Source organism: Poecile atricapillus, chromosome 2 (assembly GCF_030490865.1).
Source record: "Poecile atricapillus isolate bPoeAtr1 chromosome 2, bPoeAtr1.hap1, whole genome shotgun sequence".
NCBI lineage: Eukaryota > Metazoa > Chordata > Aves > Passeriformes > Paridae > Poecile > Poecile atricapillus.
The window spans coordinates 107,479,657-107,497,488 of NC_081250.1; the positions used below are offsets into that span (position 1 = coordinate 107,479,657).

Here is a 17,832-nt window from a genome sequence, read left to right on the forward strand (position 1 = left end):
TAGTATAGGCAATCTGTTACACAAAGAGTTTTGCTGCATTCTTAAGTCTATTATGATAGAAGTAGCCATGGAACCAAGGGAAAAAAAAAAAGCCAAAAAACCAAACTGAGTTTTACTTGCACACAACAGAAATGTTTTGAGAAACTGACCCTTTCAAATAGAAGGGTCACTGAGCACAACACTGCTAACTACCCTAAAACACCACTACACTTCCACTCAAATACATGGCTACTGGATGTGTACATGGGGATTGAACTGAATGATCAGTAGAGGTCCCTTCTGGCCCAAACCATTTCATGCACTATCAATCACTTAAGCTCCCAAACCAGATGGGAGTGCCTTAATAAAAAGTGTAAGTTACTGAGAAGCAGCCTTAGGAGACCAGAGTCACAAGTGCATGACAACGATTTTTGAGAAACTCAGTTTAAGCATTCACATTAGCCATATGCTTTCTTTGAAAAATTATTCCATAATAACAGAATTCTCACAGCCACAATTTAAGTTATCAACAGCAACCACCTTATATGTATTTCAGAAATAGTCCTAAAAGGGATAAACTACTATAGCTGTTGTTTACAGATCAACTGGTAAGAGAACAGAAGTCAAAAAGAGGGAGTTTGTGGAAGCATATCCTCCTTAACACTGTAGTCTTGCATTCCTGAGGACTCCTAAGCTTCAGCTCTTTCCAACCAACTGTTTTACATTTACTCTCTCTTCCAGCTTCTTACCTCCACAACTTTTAAGCCCCATGTCTGTGCTTTCAGCACCTTATGCCCTGTCACAAGGGAATATTTGGAAGAAAGCTTCATGCATCAACTCATTGGGATAAAAATCTCTCCACTCACTTCAGGAAATGTACATTTTTGGGAATTCACAGGAAGAGCACACTCACTTTGCCTCAAGTAGACTAAAGAGCCTGGGTTAAGATTCAGCTGCTGAAGATCTAACTGCTAGTAAATAACATGTTCTGGTGTTAGGTGTCACAGTAAAGGTAGATGTAAGCAGCTAGTTTCATGAGCATAATAGTCTGCTAATAAAAAAAAATCTAAGTAGGAACAGAAAGGTCTGAACAATTAGAAGGCAAAGTATGGGGAATTCTGGAGCTAAAGGGCTGTGCTACACAATAGCACATAGTAGCTATGTAAAGAGCTACACAAATTCTGCATAGAGGTAATTAACCTAAGGGTAGGAAAGTCAAAGGGGTTTACACCACAGAGTTGTAAGTGTATTCCAAGGAACACCTGTTAAGAATTGACTTAAAACTGACTCCGGGTCAAAAACGTGACAATAGTTTGAAGTTTTAGAAATCAATATATAGCTGTCTTCACATGTACAGAGCTTAAAGATAGCAAATATTAAAAAAAAAAAAAAAAAGAAAAAAGAAATCACTTAGAAATTAAAATGTTCACAGGGAGAATTACATGCTCATGCATAGTTAAATGCTGCATGAGAGAAAGCTGAGTTCTTTAATGACAAGTTTCTACAAGAAGCCACTTTTTTCTGATTTATTTTTCCACATCAGCTTAAGAATTAGCAGACATGTATCAAGTATTAAAATTATCAGAATCAAGAACAAATCACTTATGTCAGTATATTAATTACAATCAGTAAAATTGTGCAGTGTATTAATGCACCATTTTTCCACATCTTAGGTGCTGTGTACAGCTCTGGTTCTCTCCCCATTTCAAAGAGGACAGCACAAAACTCCAAATAAGAATTACAAGGATGACCAAAGACTTAACAAGAGTTTCCATGCAAGCAGTTAGAAAGATGAGTGCACTTTGGGCTATAAGAAAAAAATTTAGAGGGGGAAGTAAATGTGAACAGGTGTTCACTTCTGGCTTCTAGAGAGAAAAATAAAGAACATCAAATATCTCAATATACAAATCTCACATTTGTGAATTTTGATGCCTGAAAAGGCATTACTAAAGGTGCTAAGTAGGTAGAAACCATTCCATACTGCGCATTTTACTTCCAAGGACACTCCTCAGGACTCTCAAACGCCCAAGTTCAAGCACTGTGACTCCGCTTCAAAACCCAGCTGGATTTGGTCCTGAGCAACCTGCTCTAGTTCATTCTGCTCTGCAAACTGGAGCTGGACTCTATTACATCCACAGGCACCCTCCAGTCTTTCTGTGATTGCTTCTGCCACAGCCTTCCCATGCCACCACACTGTTCATCTGGGAGTATTATGAGTGTGCTCACACACACATACAGTTTCCAATTTCTGCTCAGCATGAAACGGTGCTGTGCAGATGACTGTCCATTAAAAACTACAGTGGGTGCTAACGACAAAGACCTTACTTTCAAGATTAAAGACAGGCCACACTGTGGTGAAAATCTAGGCATTCATGACATTAAGGTATCCACAATAACATAATAAGCTTATCTCAGCAGACCACGAACCATTCCACTGCTGTTTACAGTTAACTAGCTAATTCTTTCTAAAGGATTTAAAAACACAAAAGAAGCTGAAAACCGTTGGTTTTGCAACCTCCAACAAAGAGTAAAATCCTTGAGGGTTCAGCACCTTACCAATAACATGGTGCACAGCACTAATATTCCAAAGTCACAGCCTTTGAAGTGCAAAGCACAAAGTCATATTTTGTTGCATTATGGACTGAATCACTTGACTTGAATTCTTACCAAGGCAATCAGTTTCCCTGTTTCCCCCTCTCTCGCTGCTCCTAAGAGGAGTTCTTCCAGTTTCCTTTCTTGTGTCCTTTCCACTGCTATTAAGAAAAAAATAATAGAAGTAAGGTCAGTCTCAGTAGAGTACATATGAGGTACAACATTCAAAAAACTATAGCAAAACAAGCTTAGAGAAGCAAGAGTTTCCAGTATTATTTATTTGGGACAGGTATAAATAGAATATTTACTCAGAGAAGTTTGTGTCAGAGCAAAGATATAAACACAAAAAAGCACATAAAATTTGACAAGACGTGTAAGTTTGTATACACATACACATATATTATTACTATTGTTATTATCATTATTATTACCATTATTTTGACACTTAAAACCAAGGCCACTCCCTGCAGAAGGGAAAATGGGAACTATCTAACACCCTCGTTTCAGATCTTCTCTATGTTCTTTTCAGCTTCTCTTCTACTCTTCTTATCATCCTACCAAAATTTTATTTTTCTCCAACAATTCAGCAGATGAGCAGTGGAAATGAGTTGTTTCTTTTTTTTTTTTGAAAATGAGCATTTGCATATAGAATCATAAGAGATATCATGCAGTCTGTGATAGTGGACACAAAGCTCCATCAGTATTTAGGAGTATTACATAGTAATACCAGGAAGCAACAGTTCTTGAAATCTCCAAAACTATAATCAGTGAACTAGATTAGTATTTGGACAACATCTGCCTCATCTCTGACACCTGTGAGACCATGGAGGAAACAATGGGAAGGATTTTGATTTTTTTATGCTTTTGACACAATGCCTAAGACAGCAATAGCAAGTCCTAAATCTGATCATAACTGGGTCACCTCTTCAAAGCTCAGAATTTTGCTCTCTAATGATTTGGTTGACACAAAGCCACTTACTGTTCTTGAGGTTTTTTTCTTCCAAAGAGCCAAGGCTTTAACTGCCCATGTACCATTCAAAGCTGTAGCAAGGACTACCTACCTCAGCAGGACTGAAATAGTTACCTGAATAATGCTATTTGTATTCATAATACTTATCTCTCGAGTCACAAAAACTCCCACTTGTCAGTACTGCAGACAAGAATCAAAAACTATGACTATTTTCTTTCTAATAGCCAAATTTAAAAAGAAAATTCAATTGAACTTCTGTAACTTGCAGAAAAAAAATTAAAAAATAATAAAAAATGAAAAAAGAAGCAGCTTTTAGAATGCACACATGTAAAAAAACCCCAAAACAAACTTTGGCCTATTGAAGTTACCTTCCAACATATTCCTTATGTCCTTGTCATGAGTAACTTCTTTTGCAGTCTCTCCACTGCCATTAACAATAGAAGGATCAGCATTATGCTGTAAGAGTAACATCACCACCTCCTGAAAAACAATTTGAAAAACACTGCTTATCTGTCTGTGCAACTGCAAGGACACAATCAGGCTTTCCAGCTATTGACATCCTTGTAACCAACGGCCTCTCACCACTGCTGGTTTCTTATGAGAACAGGAAGGGATGTTTTAGAGAGATTGAAGAGTGAGACTGACTGCACCATTTTCTCTCTCATCAGTCAGGCTGAAGGAGCCAACAGGAGGTACAGCTGAACAGACTGACCCTGAAAAGCTGGTATATCTGGTGTGAATGCTGAATTTGACATAAAAATTGTATAACTGGCTCTTCTGACAAGACAGAAAGTAGCCACTCCTGAAGGGCCAAGTTGTTACCCAGAGGTAGTACTAGTTTTGGAATGATGGTGGCATGGGGGAAGAAAAAAAGTCACATTACACGGGCCTATAAAAAGCTCTTTAGTTCTAATTACTATGAAGAAACAGCATTTCCAGATACCAAATGGGCCTGTGTGTCCTAATTTAAGAGATTTCTTTTCCCTCCAGAAGCTGCTAAGATTAAAACAATGTGGTTTCTCTCTGTGGCTTTTTTTTTTTGGACAGAGTTACACAAGCTAGGCAATGTGCCTAATCCCTCTGAACATGCTGTACCAAAACAGACAATAAGTCATTTTTTAGACACTGTAAAAACATCTTTCTGAAGTGATCTTATTGCTAGCACTTTCTTAATAATTCTACAAGTGAGGCTTAAAAAAACCCACCATACTTTACCTTACGCCCTGTGAAAGCTGCACGATGGAGCGGAGTGTCCCCCATGTCATTCAGCACATTCACATCTGCACCAGCCTAAACAGCAAGACCAAAAGACACCTGAATGTCCTTCCAATAAGAACTTCATGGCTATTCCCTCTGACTGGGGGGAAGGGCAGACAGGACTCTAATGTAGACCTCGTGGCAAATCATATCAGAACTGTAACACAGTTATCTTGGAAGCAAGGATAAAGTATGTACATATCTAAGATTCATAGCCAGCATTCTCTCAATTGCTTCAAAAAGGAAAAGCCCTCTGCATTCTTCCAGGCACACTTTTAATAAGAGGGTATATGGGAAGTAAGTTTCATACAAGGGGTGGGGGGCTGTTGTTGTCTTGGCTTTTGTTCGGCTTGGGTAGTTTGGGGTTTTGTAGATCTTCCTGTTGAATCGCCCTTCTTTTTGTCACACACTTTCTCCATCCCATACCTTTTATCTGAAAGGAATAGTGCTTGCCACACTGCACAGGCACTCTTCCAAGAAACCAAGAAATCCTATCCTTCTTTCATTAAGTATTTCTTCTACACCACACTACCTAACCTCTCAAAGGGTCAAAGAGAGGGCAGGGCATACTTAACTTCATCACATATGTTTAGATCACATGATTTAGCCAGGTCGTTGCTGCCTGCCTGAAGTTAACTGATGAACCTGACTAGTTCCAGAGCTCTGTTTCTGATAATGCCTCCTTCACTTGCTCTTGGCACAAGTACACAGACACACTTATACATGCCTAGCTTTCAGAAGTGCACAGCCTCACTTATTTCTCACCTTGTTCTTTAAATAATACCCTTTCAAGAGCCCTATCAAAGGAACTAAAAGTACAAAGTCGTATATACTCTTCTAACTCTTGAAACTGGATGCTTGATAAATGCATTAAGTGATAAAGCTACCTTTTGCTTTAAGTAGCCCACTTGAATTGAAAATAGCACTATTTACTGAGCAAGTGTATAGGCTAGAGAAGAATTTCTCAAAGAAATCTCAAATTTGTTTCCTCCTTTAAATTCTGGATTATGCTGGCAGCTTTTATTCTTAATGAAATTCAAGTTTAGATTATCTTTGCACTTGAGCCCATTTACCACACTCCTGCCATCCCGCAAAATCTTTAAAATATTAGAGAGGGTCTAATATAGTTAAGGTAATAAGAAGGTAATAAGGTAATAAGGTTATAAGAAGCTACCCTGAGAGAAAAAAAAAAAAATTCAGTCAGAAGCCACACAGACACTGCATTTGCAGTTGTTATGCAAATACAAACATATCAGTTTTGATAACAGAAGTCCATCATTTCAAAATTCATCACACAGTTTGACTCATTATTTCTTTCTAATGTCTTTGAAATAATGAACTGTGTTAGCCTGTGCCTGAAAGAAACACATACAAACTACTTTGCAGAAAATTCTGTGCATGCTTCTACTCACAATATAGAATTAGATAATGCAGCTTTTTTTGCATTTGAGACACTTTAGCCTTTTCTACAGCTCAGTAACTGAAACTGCATAATCTTAAGTACTTTATGTACTACAGTAAACTAACCAACTGTTGAAATAATTGCATTACTAGTATCACATGCTGGCTTATTATATACAGACACCCACTAAGCTTCAAAAAATCTGAGCTTTCACCAGTGCACACCTATATATTGCACATCTTTAATTCCCACATGCAAAGAGTTACACTCGAAGAGAAAACCAGCTAGGTACCAATAATTGTAAAAACTGCCCTGAGTAAGGACTCAATTCTACTGTATAGACTTCCACGTTCACTAGGTCCTTCTAAACCAGGCCTATCTTAATGTCAAAGCAATCAGTTATGTCTATGTTACATGTAGATAAACTGTAGGAGTGCCTCTGCCTCTCTGCAAGGCCTCCTTTCTTCTGTCACAAAAACCTGAACACTAACTGTATCTAGCCTTACACAGAGAGGAAAACACATATATACCTTCAGCAAATCCTCTACCACAACAGCATGTCCAAAGTAGCAAGCAAGGTGAAGAGGTGTCCAACCCATATTAGATTTACTTCTGCCTAAAAGACAAAACAGGTAAATTAAGTTTTGGTCACACAGTACAAAAGAAATATTGTCGTGTGTTTGGAGGGTGCCATGGATGACCATTCTTCACAGTAGCAGAGGAACAAGGAGGCTGGAAGAAAGCTGGATTGAAATCTATTAAAAAAAAATTATCAAAAAACCAAACAACAACAACAAAAAAACCCAACAACCAAAAAAAATAACAAAACCAAACAAACAACCAAAACAAACTACTGAACTCAAAAAAATCAACCCCAAAAAACCCAGACAAAAGCCCCCACAACCTTCTAAAAGTGAAAAGTCATGTTGCCTGACTGAGAATAAAACTTCTCTTTGCATGTAGCACCTTTCAATACCAGCAAGAAGCTTCAGGTACTTTCATTCTTCATTCACTATGAAAATGGCACATGCAAGCACATTTTTTTCTTGTTTATAAAAAAAAAGGTTTGGTTTACACAATTTTATTTTCTTCACCCAAATGAGAGGTAAGACAACCCATCTTTCAAACAAAGGATTCAAAATAAAATAGGTGGAATGACCTAAGGTTGAGGCTTTTTTGTCATCAGTTTTTTTGTTATCTTGTGCTTTACTCAGTTTTAATAAAGACAGCCTCACTAAGTAATGTGCTTTGAAATCTATAAGCACAATAGAACTCATGTATCATCTACAACTCTAAGTTGCAGAATGATAAAGGAAAGACAGGAACCAGACACAAAAATAACCATGCAAAGGAAAGTATGATTTATTGATTTATACTTTAAAAAGCATTTAAAAAATGATGGGGAGGACTGGCTGTATGAAATTCAACAACTCTCCTACAATCAATTCTTTGAGAGCAAGATATTAAAGCATTAGAGATTACTGAAGTTAGCAACTCACTTTCCAACTGCAACACTCAACTCTATTAAGCAAAGGCAACTTATGCTGTTTTTACTAAGCAACAGACACACAGCATTACAGAGTCACCTAAAAGCTATCATTTTATACTTGGAAAAAAAAATGAAAATAAGGCAGTAGAAATTGTTTTGAAATCACTGCCACCATTAATTTTTCCCCTGTCATATAACCTCAAGTACTGACACATGGAGCACAAGTTTCCCCCAAGAAAACATGCACAAGGAAAAGAAACTGCTCATCTTGAAAGTTCATCATCTTTTCTGCTCTCATATTAAAAATTAACATTAGCATGTGATTCAGAGCTGAAATATTTTCCTATTTCTTATAACTGTTTCCAGTTAACATTCCTGCCCTTTACTGATAATTTCTTTTGTAATTTGATTCTCTTTCTTCTCAACTTCTGTTGTTTCCAACCCCAGATTTAGATCTTTCCCTCATTACAGTCTGGCCCACAACAGAGCTCCTACCTATGTCATTGATGGGCCAAAGTATCACAGAAGATAAACACTGTGTGGGATTGCTAACTCTGGGGCTATTTATGTCGGATAACATACTAAAGAGACTTCACTCATCCCTCATTTCAGTAGAGAATAAGGTTCATTCAAAGAATACAAAAGAGGTCTGAGCTGCACTGAATTTATACAATTAGCCCAGAACAGTCATTAGTTAACAGCACTGACAAGATGTTTTTGCTGCCAAGGAATTCAGTCATGAAAAAAAATAACCCAGGACCTGTCCAGATTTGTAGTTCTTACTATATGAAGTAAGAACACACCCTTGTTCTGCATCCACTCTGAATGTTTGAATTTTTGATGTTAGCTGTCCATTTATTTCTCAAGCTTTTGAGGTGTTCTCTTTAAAGTGACCACAAGTGTTTGTACTTTTTTATTATTATTTTAAACCATTACACTAGGGAGAATGCAAATAATGAAACTCCAACAAAAAACATAATTCTTCTCCCTCTTGCACACAGCTCTTTGCTTTAATGCCAGTTAATTCTAAGTCTCAAGTGTTACCATTTGTTTAGAGAATGGAAACAAGGTAGGCAGTCATTTTCCATGGCAGCCATGACTGCTAGGCCACTGTGCAGTCTTTTAAATGTGTATTTTGCCATAACACACTACTGACCTTATTTTACACATTTTTTTCACTTTGCAAATTCCTAGATATGCTATTTTCTTGTATTGAAGGAGAATGACCCAACAAAAGATGGCCTTGGAAAACCTGGGTTCAGTACTGTTTAACATGGACACCTTCTTTCCAAACCAGTGAACTGACGAACCCAAAAAGAGATGTTCAGATTGTTTGGCTGGATTTTTCTCCTGCTTATCTGCCATCAATGACTGGGTAGAATACAGTCACAACTGAGCGAGTACAGGAAGCCTGAATTTATTTTCTCTTCCTTCACTTTGACTGAAATTGTGATGTTTAGGATCACTGTTGTCAGACCTGACACTTACGAATATACAGCGCACACAGCCTCAGATGTAGCTCCCCTCTGAAAAGACAAGGAAAAGATGTTGAAGATAGGCTTTGACACCCAGGCACATCAACCTGTCAGACTTACAGCTACCAAGGCACACCCTGCAGGAAGCTTACACCACCTCCAGTACAGCCTCCTATCTTCTCCAGAAGCACTTTATTTCAAGCCAAGTGGAACTGTTCTATCAAATGCAAATCCTGAAGGAACTGCTACAGCACTGAAGACATTCCCCACACCCTAACTTTCTAGGGACATCTATTATCCAAGATAATGACAGAAGCACAAGAGGTTGTCAGGAAGAGAAGGAAGATTAACTGTCTTTTTGCAACCCTTACAGTCTACAGTGTGTACTTCAGTTAATCATCAGTTTGTTATGGAATTACTATCTGGTGGTACCCAAACAGATCAAAACAATCAGAACAAGATATAGTGCTTTGGCTAGTGAGAAGGCAGAATGTCAGGATTGGCTATACAGCTGAGGCTGTTTGGCCTGAATTTGTCTTAGACTGTTTCCAATGGAACACTCTATGGGGGCAAAGTGAAACAAGTCAAGCTCTGAAAAGTGACTGCAGAAGAATAGAAGAGACTTAACTCTGAAGTTTCACACAACTAGAGCAGTTCCTCCAGATAAAACTAATTATGCTTCTGTGTCCTCTAACATTTAGAAGAATTGAAACTCCAAAAGCAAAGATTTCATGGTGAACAAAATCCATACTTGGAACTAGTTTAGATTAAATATAACATCACAAGCACATTCCCTCTAGCTTCCTAGACCTCCCATTAGCAAGCATTAACTAGCTGGCACGTACTGCTAAACTAGAAAAACAGCTAAGCACCAATCTTTCACTTCATTACCCGAGTCTCTTCTATGCTGCAGACTTTCTAATCAGAGACCCATTTGCTTGATACAATACATGGCAGATTATGCCATTTCATTATGCTTTCTTGACTTCAGATTATGTATAAGAACACATTAAAGACACTCTGAAATCTCTTCTAAGCGCAGGGAACTTCAGGAATTCACTTATGGGCACTGTTGCATGAATCTTAAGGTACTTTTATTCCAATTGTATAAGCACTACACATGTCTTGCATAGTTACCAAGGATATATTTCTGAGTATGGAGGACTTCAGCTTCATCAAGGCACGTCTGGTTCCCCTTTAAATTATGAAGTAGTTCCCCAAAGATGAAGTAGAAAGAGCTTGGGTTTCAAAACTTATTTTTCTGAGGTGAGTACATTAACCATTGAGGAAACACAAACACGGCTGAGTAGTTAAACAAAACAATAAGTAAGCTGATGATTGAGAATAAGACCTGGGAAAGGGATAGAGCTTGCTCAGGTAACAGGAATCCCTGCCCTTTAGGGCAAGGTGTTCCCTTCTGTTATGGTTGAGAGGAAGCACAGTCCACCCTCCCTCTAGCACTTTATTCTCAGTGCTGCTAAACAGTTAAATGCTGAACAATGGAATACCAGCCTGGGTAGAAAGAGTGGGATTCACATCCACATCTTGGAAGCAACCAGAAACACACTCATGCAAATATAGAGAAATATAAAGCTACTAAAATAACAAAGAAGTAAGGTAGTCTGCAATTGCTAGCAAGCTTGCAAATCTAGTCCCAATTTGAAGTTTTAATGCACAGCAAGCAAGTTGCTGAGCCACACCTCTGTTAGCTGCACATGAGCAAAACTTCAGTGATGGCCAAAGACTCAGACAAAGATGAAGAACAGTCTTAGTTTCTTTTCCCTAGTAACCTAGTATTCTGTTAGAAGTAAGAAGTATGTATTTGTCCCAAACATTTTTGCAAGTGGCAAGAAATGTAACGCTTCTGCTGTGTGATAACAAAATACGGGCCTAAAAAAAACCCCAAAGATAAAAAACCCTTACACAGAGGAGAGCACAAATGACTGACCTGATCTAATCTTCTCCGAAGCCCTGATGAAAGCTATTTACCTCCCTGAACATTCCCCGGGCACCAACCCAATCTGTTCTGTTTAGTATTCTAAAGCTTCAAAGTTGGCATAAGCATGAACACAGGCAAAAAGAGATACTGATTCTTTGTCTTGTTGATACTTCTAGTGTCTGTGAATTATGCTGAGTTTTTCTGTACACTGCAACTACCCATACTCTTTTATTATCTCTCCCCTATGCAAATATGCCCTTAAGTCATTGTGTAAAAGCTGTTTAAGTTGTGTTTTTATTACTCTGCTGAGCACTCCAAAGAAAGCAAGATTATACTATCACTATCAGTTTCACTACATGTGACTTCAACAGCAGGATTACAAACATTTGAGGAAGGCTACTAACCTTTACAGTTGATATCAAAGCTTATTTCTCCTTTGTCCAAGGTATCCAACAGACGTTTAACTTCTTCAGCATTTCCATTTCTAGCATCATGGAGAAGCTGCTGTTCTGCTTCCGTAGTCATCTCTAACTAAAGATTTGAAAGAAGAGATTTTGCAATCGGTTATACTGCTGTAAGTTATAGCTTAAAATTATGTCACTTTTTGCTGTTACTAAATTCTAACCCTGGTATGAGAAAGATAACTATTCTTTCTGTGGAACACACTTAATGCACAAGCTGTTGCACCAGTCCAGCACTCAGGCTACTAAGAAGCATTAAAATTCCTCATACAAAGCAGTTAAATAACCCATGTTTTCTTGCTTCTCTGTTTTCTAGGTTCTAAGGGTGGCTTGGGAGTTGAAACTCTATGCCACAAACAAGGCAAGCTTTGCTACAAGCATAACCAGCTACAAGCATGCGTTTTTTCCTTACAAGGCTTTCACCCTTATCCCTTAAGGTTTCCAAAGGCAACAGCTAAGAAAAAAAAAAAAAAAAAAGTAACTATGTACATCCATTAACCCAAGTATTACCTGAGAATTAATTGAGAGTTATTTTGGCTGCCAACCCTGGAGAACAATGTCTTTGCATGGAGATGTCAGATACCCATCAGTGATTAGTACTATCATCTCTTGAGCCTGGGTATCTGAGGCCCTGCAACCTCAACTCGAAAGGGAATCAAGGACTCAGACAACTTCGTAGATTTGACCTTATCTTTAAGAAACACAATAGTACAATATAAAGAAGTTAACACACAACTGTAAAAGATCACTAATAAGTAATTCTAAACCTACTATTGTTCTTGAACTGTAAAGGAGAAAAAGTGGTATTCATGTCTTTCAAAGAAGGGAGAAAAAAACCCCAAAACTTTTAACATAACTATTTTACAGCTCTCTAATAGACAGGGAACCTTAGACCTTTGGGCAAGCAATACTGCTACTTACTAGGTCTGCTGAAGTTACTAAATGATGTCTTAACCAATCTTTTTCTATACTGAAATCACAATCTGAAGTTGGTTTGCTTTTTTTAAATGCTATTACAACAACTACCACTGCATGAAGTTTAACAAGCACAAGTGCTGGACTCTGCATCTGGGACAGGGCAGCCCTGGATGTGTGTATAGACTGGGGAGTGAGATGCTGGAGAGCAGCAGTGCAGAAAGGGACCTGGGGGTGGGTCCTGGTCAATGGCAAGTTGAATCTGAGTCAGCAGTGCCCTGGCAGTCAGGGCCAAAAGTTTCCTGGGGGGCATCAGGCACAGCATCACAGCTGGGAAAGGGAGAGGATTGTCCCACTCTGCTCTGCACTGAGGCAGCTTCACCTTGAGTCCTGAGTGCAGTTTTGGGTGCCACAAGGCATAAAAGGCATAAAAGGCATTAAGCTATTGGAGAATGTCCAAAAGAGAGCACTGAAGATGAAGATCTTCAATGAAGATCTGGAGGGGAAGCTTTATGAAGGCAGGCTGAGGTAATTTGGTTTGTTCAGCCTGGAGAAGAGGAGACTGAAGGGAGACCTCACTGCAGTCTTTCACATTCTTATGGGGGAAAGCAGAGGGGCAGGTACCAATCTCTTCACTCTTGTGACTAGTGACAGGACTTGGGGAAAAAGCTGAGTCAGGGGAGATTTAGGTTTGGTATCATGAAAAAGTTTTTCACCCAGGAGGTGGCTGAGCACTGGAATAGGCTCTCCAGGGAAGTGGTCACAGCACCAAACCTGACAGAGTTCAAGAAGTGTTTGAACAATGCTCTCAAGCACATTGTGAGATTCCTGTGGCATCCTGCATAGTGCCAGGACCTGGACCCGATGATCCTGATGGGTCCCTTCCAACTCAGTTTATTCTATGATTCAACTAGACCTAGATACAACATTGCCCTATTTAAATACACTGCTTTTAAGTGATGTCAAGAAACTATGTTAAAAAGTGCTTCAAAAGACTCTACTGATACAGACAATTTATTGCTGTTGATAGAATAGGCAAACAAGAGACTTCCAAATTTAGTGTCTCCAGTTTAGTATGTTCACCTGACACACTATGTTTACCAGGTCCTGCAGACAGTTAACGATTACTGGCCTCACACAGTTAGCTTTCCGATACTAGCAAAGGTTTTGATTGGTGCCACAAACTGTTTACACTGCTGTTCTGAACAGGCAGCTTGATTGCACCACACACACATTCACAGCTTAAATAGATGCAGGGAGCTCTTCGACTACGGTAAGATAAGAAGCCACTCAGCAAGAAAAGAGACAGTGAGAACACTGGGGAAGGAACAAAAAGGCTGTGACCTTGGCAGATCCTGCAATGTTCAAGACTGGGGCAGAAATTAGAACAGGACAGACTGCTAAAGTGCTAACAATACAGCAAAGAGAGGTTTCCCTACTGTTTCCTCAATCAGCAAAGGCAGAGAGAGAATCTGTTTTCAAATAATTTGACAAAGACTAAACAAGCCCTTCCTAGCATATTTCAGAAGAACAGACTGGATCAGTCACCTGCAATCTACCACAGACCCAGGATACAAATGCTTTCTCCAGAAGCAGTTAGTCAGCACTCTTGTTCATGCATGCTTTTCAGTTCTACCAGAAAACAAAACAATCAGTACTAGTTCTTCTAGCAGTCCTTTGGGCCCTGAAGCTACTTTCTCCTTTGAACAGGAGTCTGTCCACTTGTGGAGGTAACACAGTACAGTTTATTGCTACTGGGACAGGTATAATTTCCCTCAGTGAATCAGTTCCAGCAGTGTCTTGAGAATGATCAAAATCATGTATGTTAATGTATTATCAGCCTGTAATACTATCTCTGAAGCTGAGTGATACAGTTTCAGCGGGACACAGAACCCAGCACTGGGAATCACACAAACCAAAGGTAACAGGACAGTTAGACTCATTTTGCTGGCTTAGCCATCATTGTGGGGGAGAAGGGAAGGCAGAAAGCAAAGCTCATCGTTCATTTTCACCCCCTCCTGCACAATATTGCTTTAGCCATGTCTCAGATGAGAAACAGGCTCCTATCATTACTCTGTATCATTTGTCAACATCCCACATACTTAGCAGGTACGAACTGCAATCCACTGTCACTGCATTAACAACCTGCTGTTTCCATTCGATATTGACAAGAAGGAAGAAAAGACTGTTTGGGAAAGAAACCAAAATGCTAATTCAAATAAACAACTCTTGTATGCAGCAAGGCCCGTTATGTACATGAGCAGAATCTTAAACAGCTCAAGATACATAGAAAGTTCAATCACTATATAAAATTATTTGGATATTTTTTCTACCACCAAATATACACCAAATGTAAGGTTAAAATCACCGATTTGTTTGTACTCTTACAGTAAACATTAGCAATAGAGTAACATGCACAGTAATGGTCTGTCTGCTTCACTGGTTTAGTCCCCAAAGACCTTGCTGTTCAGGCCAAGCCTCCAATTTCAAATAAACTTTGTAAGCCTGAAGCATGCAATGATGCAGAAGAATTACTGTCTGGCCACTAATCATAGAAGGATCACTCACATCAAAGTGTTTCTACAACTGGGGTTGGGAAGTGAACCTGCATGCAGTTACCCATGAGACAAATGATAAAGAACATACAGTTTCAGCTAATGAGCTAAATGGCATGCCCAAATAAAGCTGGCAGCAAAGAGACTCTTAACAGAACCTTTTATACTCTTGTAAATACTGTTTTAAGTAACAGGACTCGCTCTATAATGGAGATGAGAAACCATCAACATAAGTTTGAGTGACAAGTTTAGAGTATAGAAACAAATCAATACACAGGCATTCAAGTGGTGTGTATTTGCAGCTGTACTTCGTACACCTATACTCCTGTGCAGACAGGAGTTCAGTTGGTCCCATGATCTACCATGAAGAGCTCCAAAATCCTCACACACTAGTTTTGAGGCACCGAGACAGGCCATCAGCACTGAGGGAGAAATTTAATATTTTGTTTGGAGTTACTAGCCTTAAGAGAGTACTAGAACGTTCATCCATATGGATTGTGCTGACTCTGTGTACATCTACTAGCCACTTAAAAGAGAACGCATCTTCCAGTCAGCCATGCTGCCATCATTACCTTATTCCATTAATCAGCTGATACAGGTAAATTGCCTTTCATGGCCCCTATTTATGCCTTGTGCCCTTGCATGGCAGTATCCACATCACAGAACATTATTTAGCATGCCCTCTGCAGCTCAGATGTGACTGCAAGGAACTTCGGTTGAACTCATTAGGACTGCCACTGCAGTACTTGACTGCTAATTGAATCTTATCCCTTAAGAAGGTATAAAAAATAGCATTGAGATGGTCCACTTTTATCTTCTATGAAACCTATGCCAGAGTGATCCTGCCACACTGCTACAGGGTCTGTCTTCACACATTTGTTTCCAGCACAGATAACACAGGTTACCATTCTGTTTAAGCCTGATTAAGGGAGTTTTGCAGAATGCTTCAACACAAAAGGCTGCCTAACTACCTACATACAAACAACTAACTTTACCCAATTGCTAGGATAAAGTCCAAGCAAAAAACAAAACAAAACAAAACACACAAAAAAAAACAACCCGGCTTTTCTAAAAGCAATCTACAAAGATCCAAAGCGCCACTCCTGACTATGAGGCAGCACTATTTGTAAGACCCACTTGCTTTTGCTTTGATTTCTTCTCCTGCTGAATCCTCTAGCCACGTACACAGCCCAGAACAATGACAATATACACTAAGCAGAATATGAGTGGGTTTCACTCATATACAGCTAGAAGAGCAGGAGAAGCAGTACTAGCACTGGCCAACTTAACATTAAGGCTCTGAGACAGTGGCCATGGGTTGCATAGAAAGTTTTCTCCTCATGACACACAGTAAGGCTAGCAAAAAGCACAACATTGTCTAGTATTTCAACAGATCTTCCTCTAGCAATGAAAGATTCCCGTAGGAAGGGCTGATACTCGTTCAGGAAGATTTCTTACACGTCCCAGCACGCACACATTACGATGTGATGCTTGCAAAGAAGGCGGACAAAACGCACTAAACCGCACAAACAGACAGAACCTGTCCACAAACCCACGTAACACACTGTACTGAGAGGAGCTGCTCCAAGAAGAAAGTGTACTAGATGCATGAGTGATGTTATCTAAAAGTAGTTGTTTCAGTCTTCGGGTAAAGGGTTGTAGAAGTTAGAAGCTGGTCATGCCTCTGTCTATGACAGTCTTCCTGTGAAAGCAGCACCTCTCTAAAATCAAGATACTGTTTGTTTAACAGCAATTAATATCTGCAATAACACATCTATTCAGCACCACTCCCAAGGCAACACTACTTAAACTAATCCTCGTTCTTGGGCATCTCCTGGCTGTTTTCCGCACATATTTTATTTCTGTTACATTCAAAGACTTTCTTTCAGCCCAGGCGCTCCGAATAAGCTTACCCACAGCTCATGCGAGATCTCACCGGGATCAGCAGGCAGGCACAGTCCCAAGCACTCAGAACTTCAGCAGAACCTCCGGAGTTCCCTACGCCCGCCTGGAATCGAGAGGCTCGTTCCGGTCCCGGTAATTAAACACTTTTTAAGGCGAGTCAGGCTCACGCGTCGCAGCAGCTGCGCTCCTTGCCTGCGGGGAAAGGTGCGCTCAGCCCTGCGGCCAGCGCCGCGCCTGTTCCAGGGAGGGGAACAGGGGGAAGAGGAGGAGGAAAGGACACCCACGCACAGCAGCAAGCGAGGACACCGCCTCCCAAGGGCCAGAGACCACCCCGGCCCCCGACTCCAAGGCCGCCTCTGCTTCGTGTCTCGAGCCGAGCCTGGCTTGGGGCCGTCCCCTCAGCCCCAAACGCACTCCCGGGGGGGACCGGCGGCACCCCCACCCCCGAACACGCTCTCGGCGCCTGCGGGGGAGAAGCGGCCACGGCAGCAACAAAGCCAACGCCTCCGCGGGAGGGCGACGCATCCCCCGCCGGCCCCGCCGCGGAAGGAAACCCGCCCCGGGCGGGCGGGCTGGCCTCGCCTCGCCCCGCGAGCCGCCGCCGCCCCGCGCCGTGCTACGCGCACCGGGCGCGGTTCCATGTGACCGGCAGCGGCGCCCCCCAGCTCCCCCCGCCGCGCAGGGCGGGCGGCGCGGGCTCCCGGCGGGGCGGGACGCGACAGCGCTCCGCCCGCCTGGCCGCCGCACCGCCCCCGTGACCGAGACCGCCGCCCGCACGGGGGCTGGCTGGCACGGGCGTCCGTATCTCGCCCAGTCCGCCCGAAAAGCCGGGAGGGGTGAAGCAATGTCCCACCTAGGGCGCTGCGCCCGCTCCATCCCCCGACCCTCTGAGA

General features: G+C 40.9%; 1 protein-coding gene across 5 annotated transcripts in view; it reads right to left on the minus strand.

The window, feature by feature from the left end:
• Positions 1 to 17,527, minus strand: part of OSBPL1A (oxysterol binding protein like 1A) — a 77,025-nt gene extending 59,498 nt beyond the window's left edge. Inside the window, exons 1-7 of one of the 5 annotated variants that reach the window (XR_009276750.1) lie at positions 17,228 to 17,526; positions 16,971 to 17,131; positions 11,508 to 11,630; positions 6,731 to 6,816; positions 4,757 to 4,831; positions 3,910 to 4,021; positions 2,647 to 2,732 (exon numbers count right to left, since the gene is read on the minus strand). Coding sequence is in view for 3 of the 5 variants with exons in the window: in XM_058830462.1 (XP_058686445.1) it covers positions 2,647 to 2,732; positions 3,910 to 4,021; positions 4,757 to 4,831; positions 6,731 to 6,816; positions 11,508 to 11,628 (480 nt within the window). In the remaining 2 variants the exon portion in view is untranslated. Of the gene's footprint in view, positions 1 to 2,646; positions 2,733 to 3,909; positions 4,022 to 4,756; positions 4,832 to 6,730; positions 6,817 to 11,507; positions 11,631 to 16,947; positions 17,132 to 17,227 lie in introns of all 5 variants that reach the window. The other 4 variants (XR_009276751.1, XM_058830462.1, XM_058830463.1 and 1 more) reach the window with 4 other exon arrangements.
• Between the last annotated feature and the right edge of the window lie 305 nt (positions 17,528 to 17,832).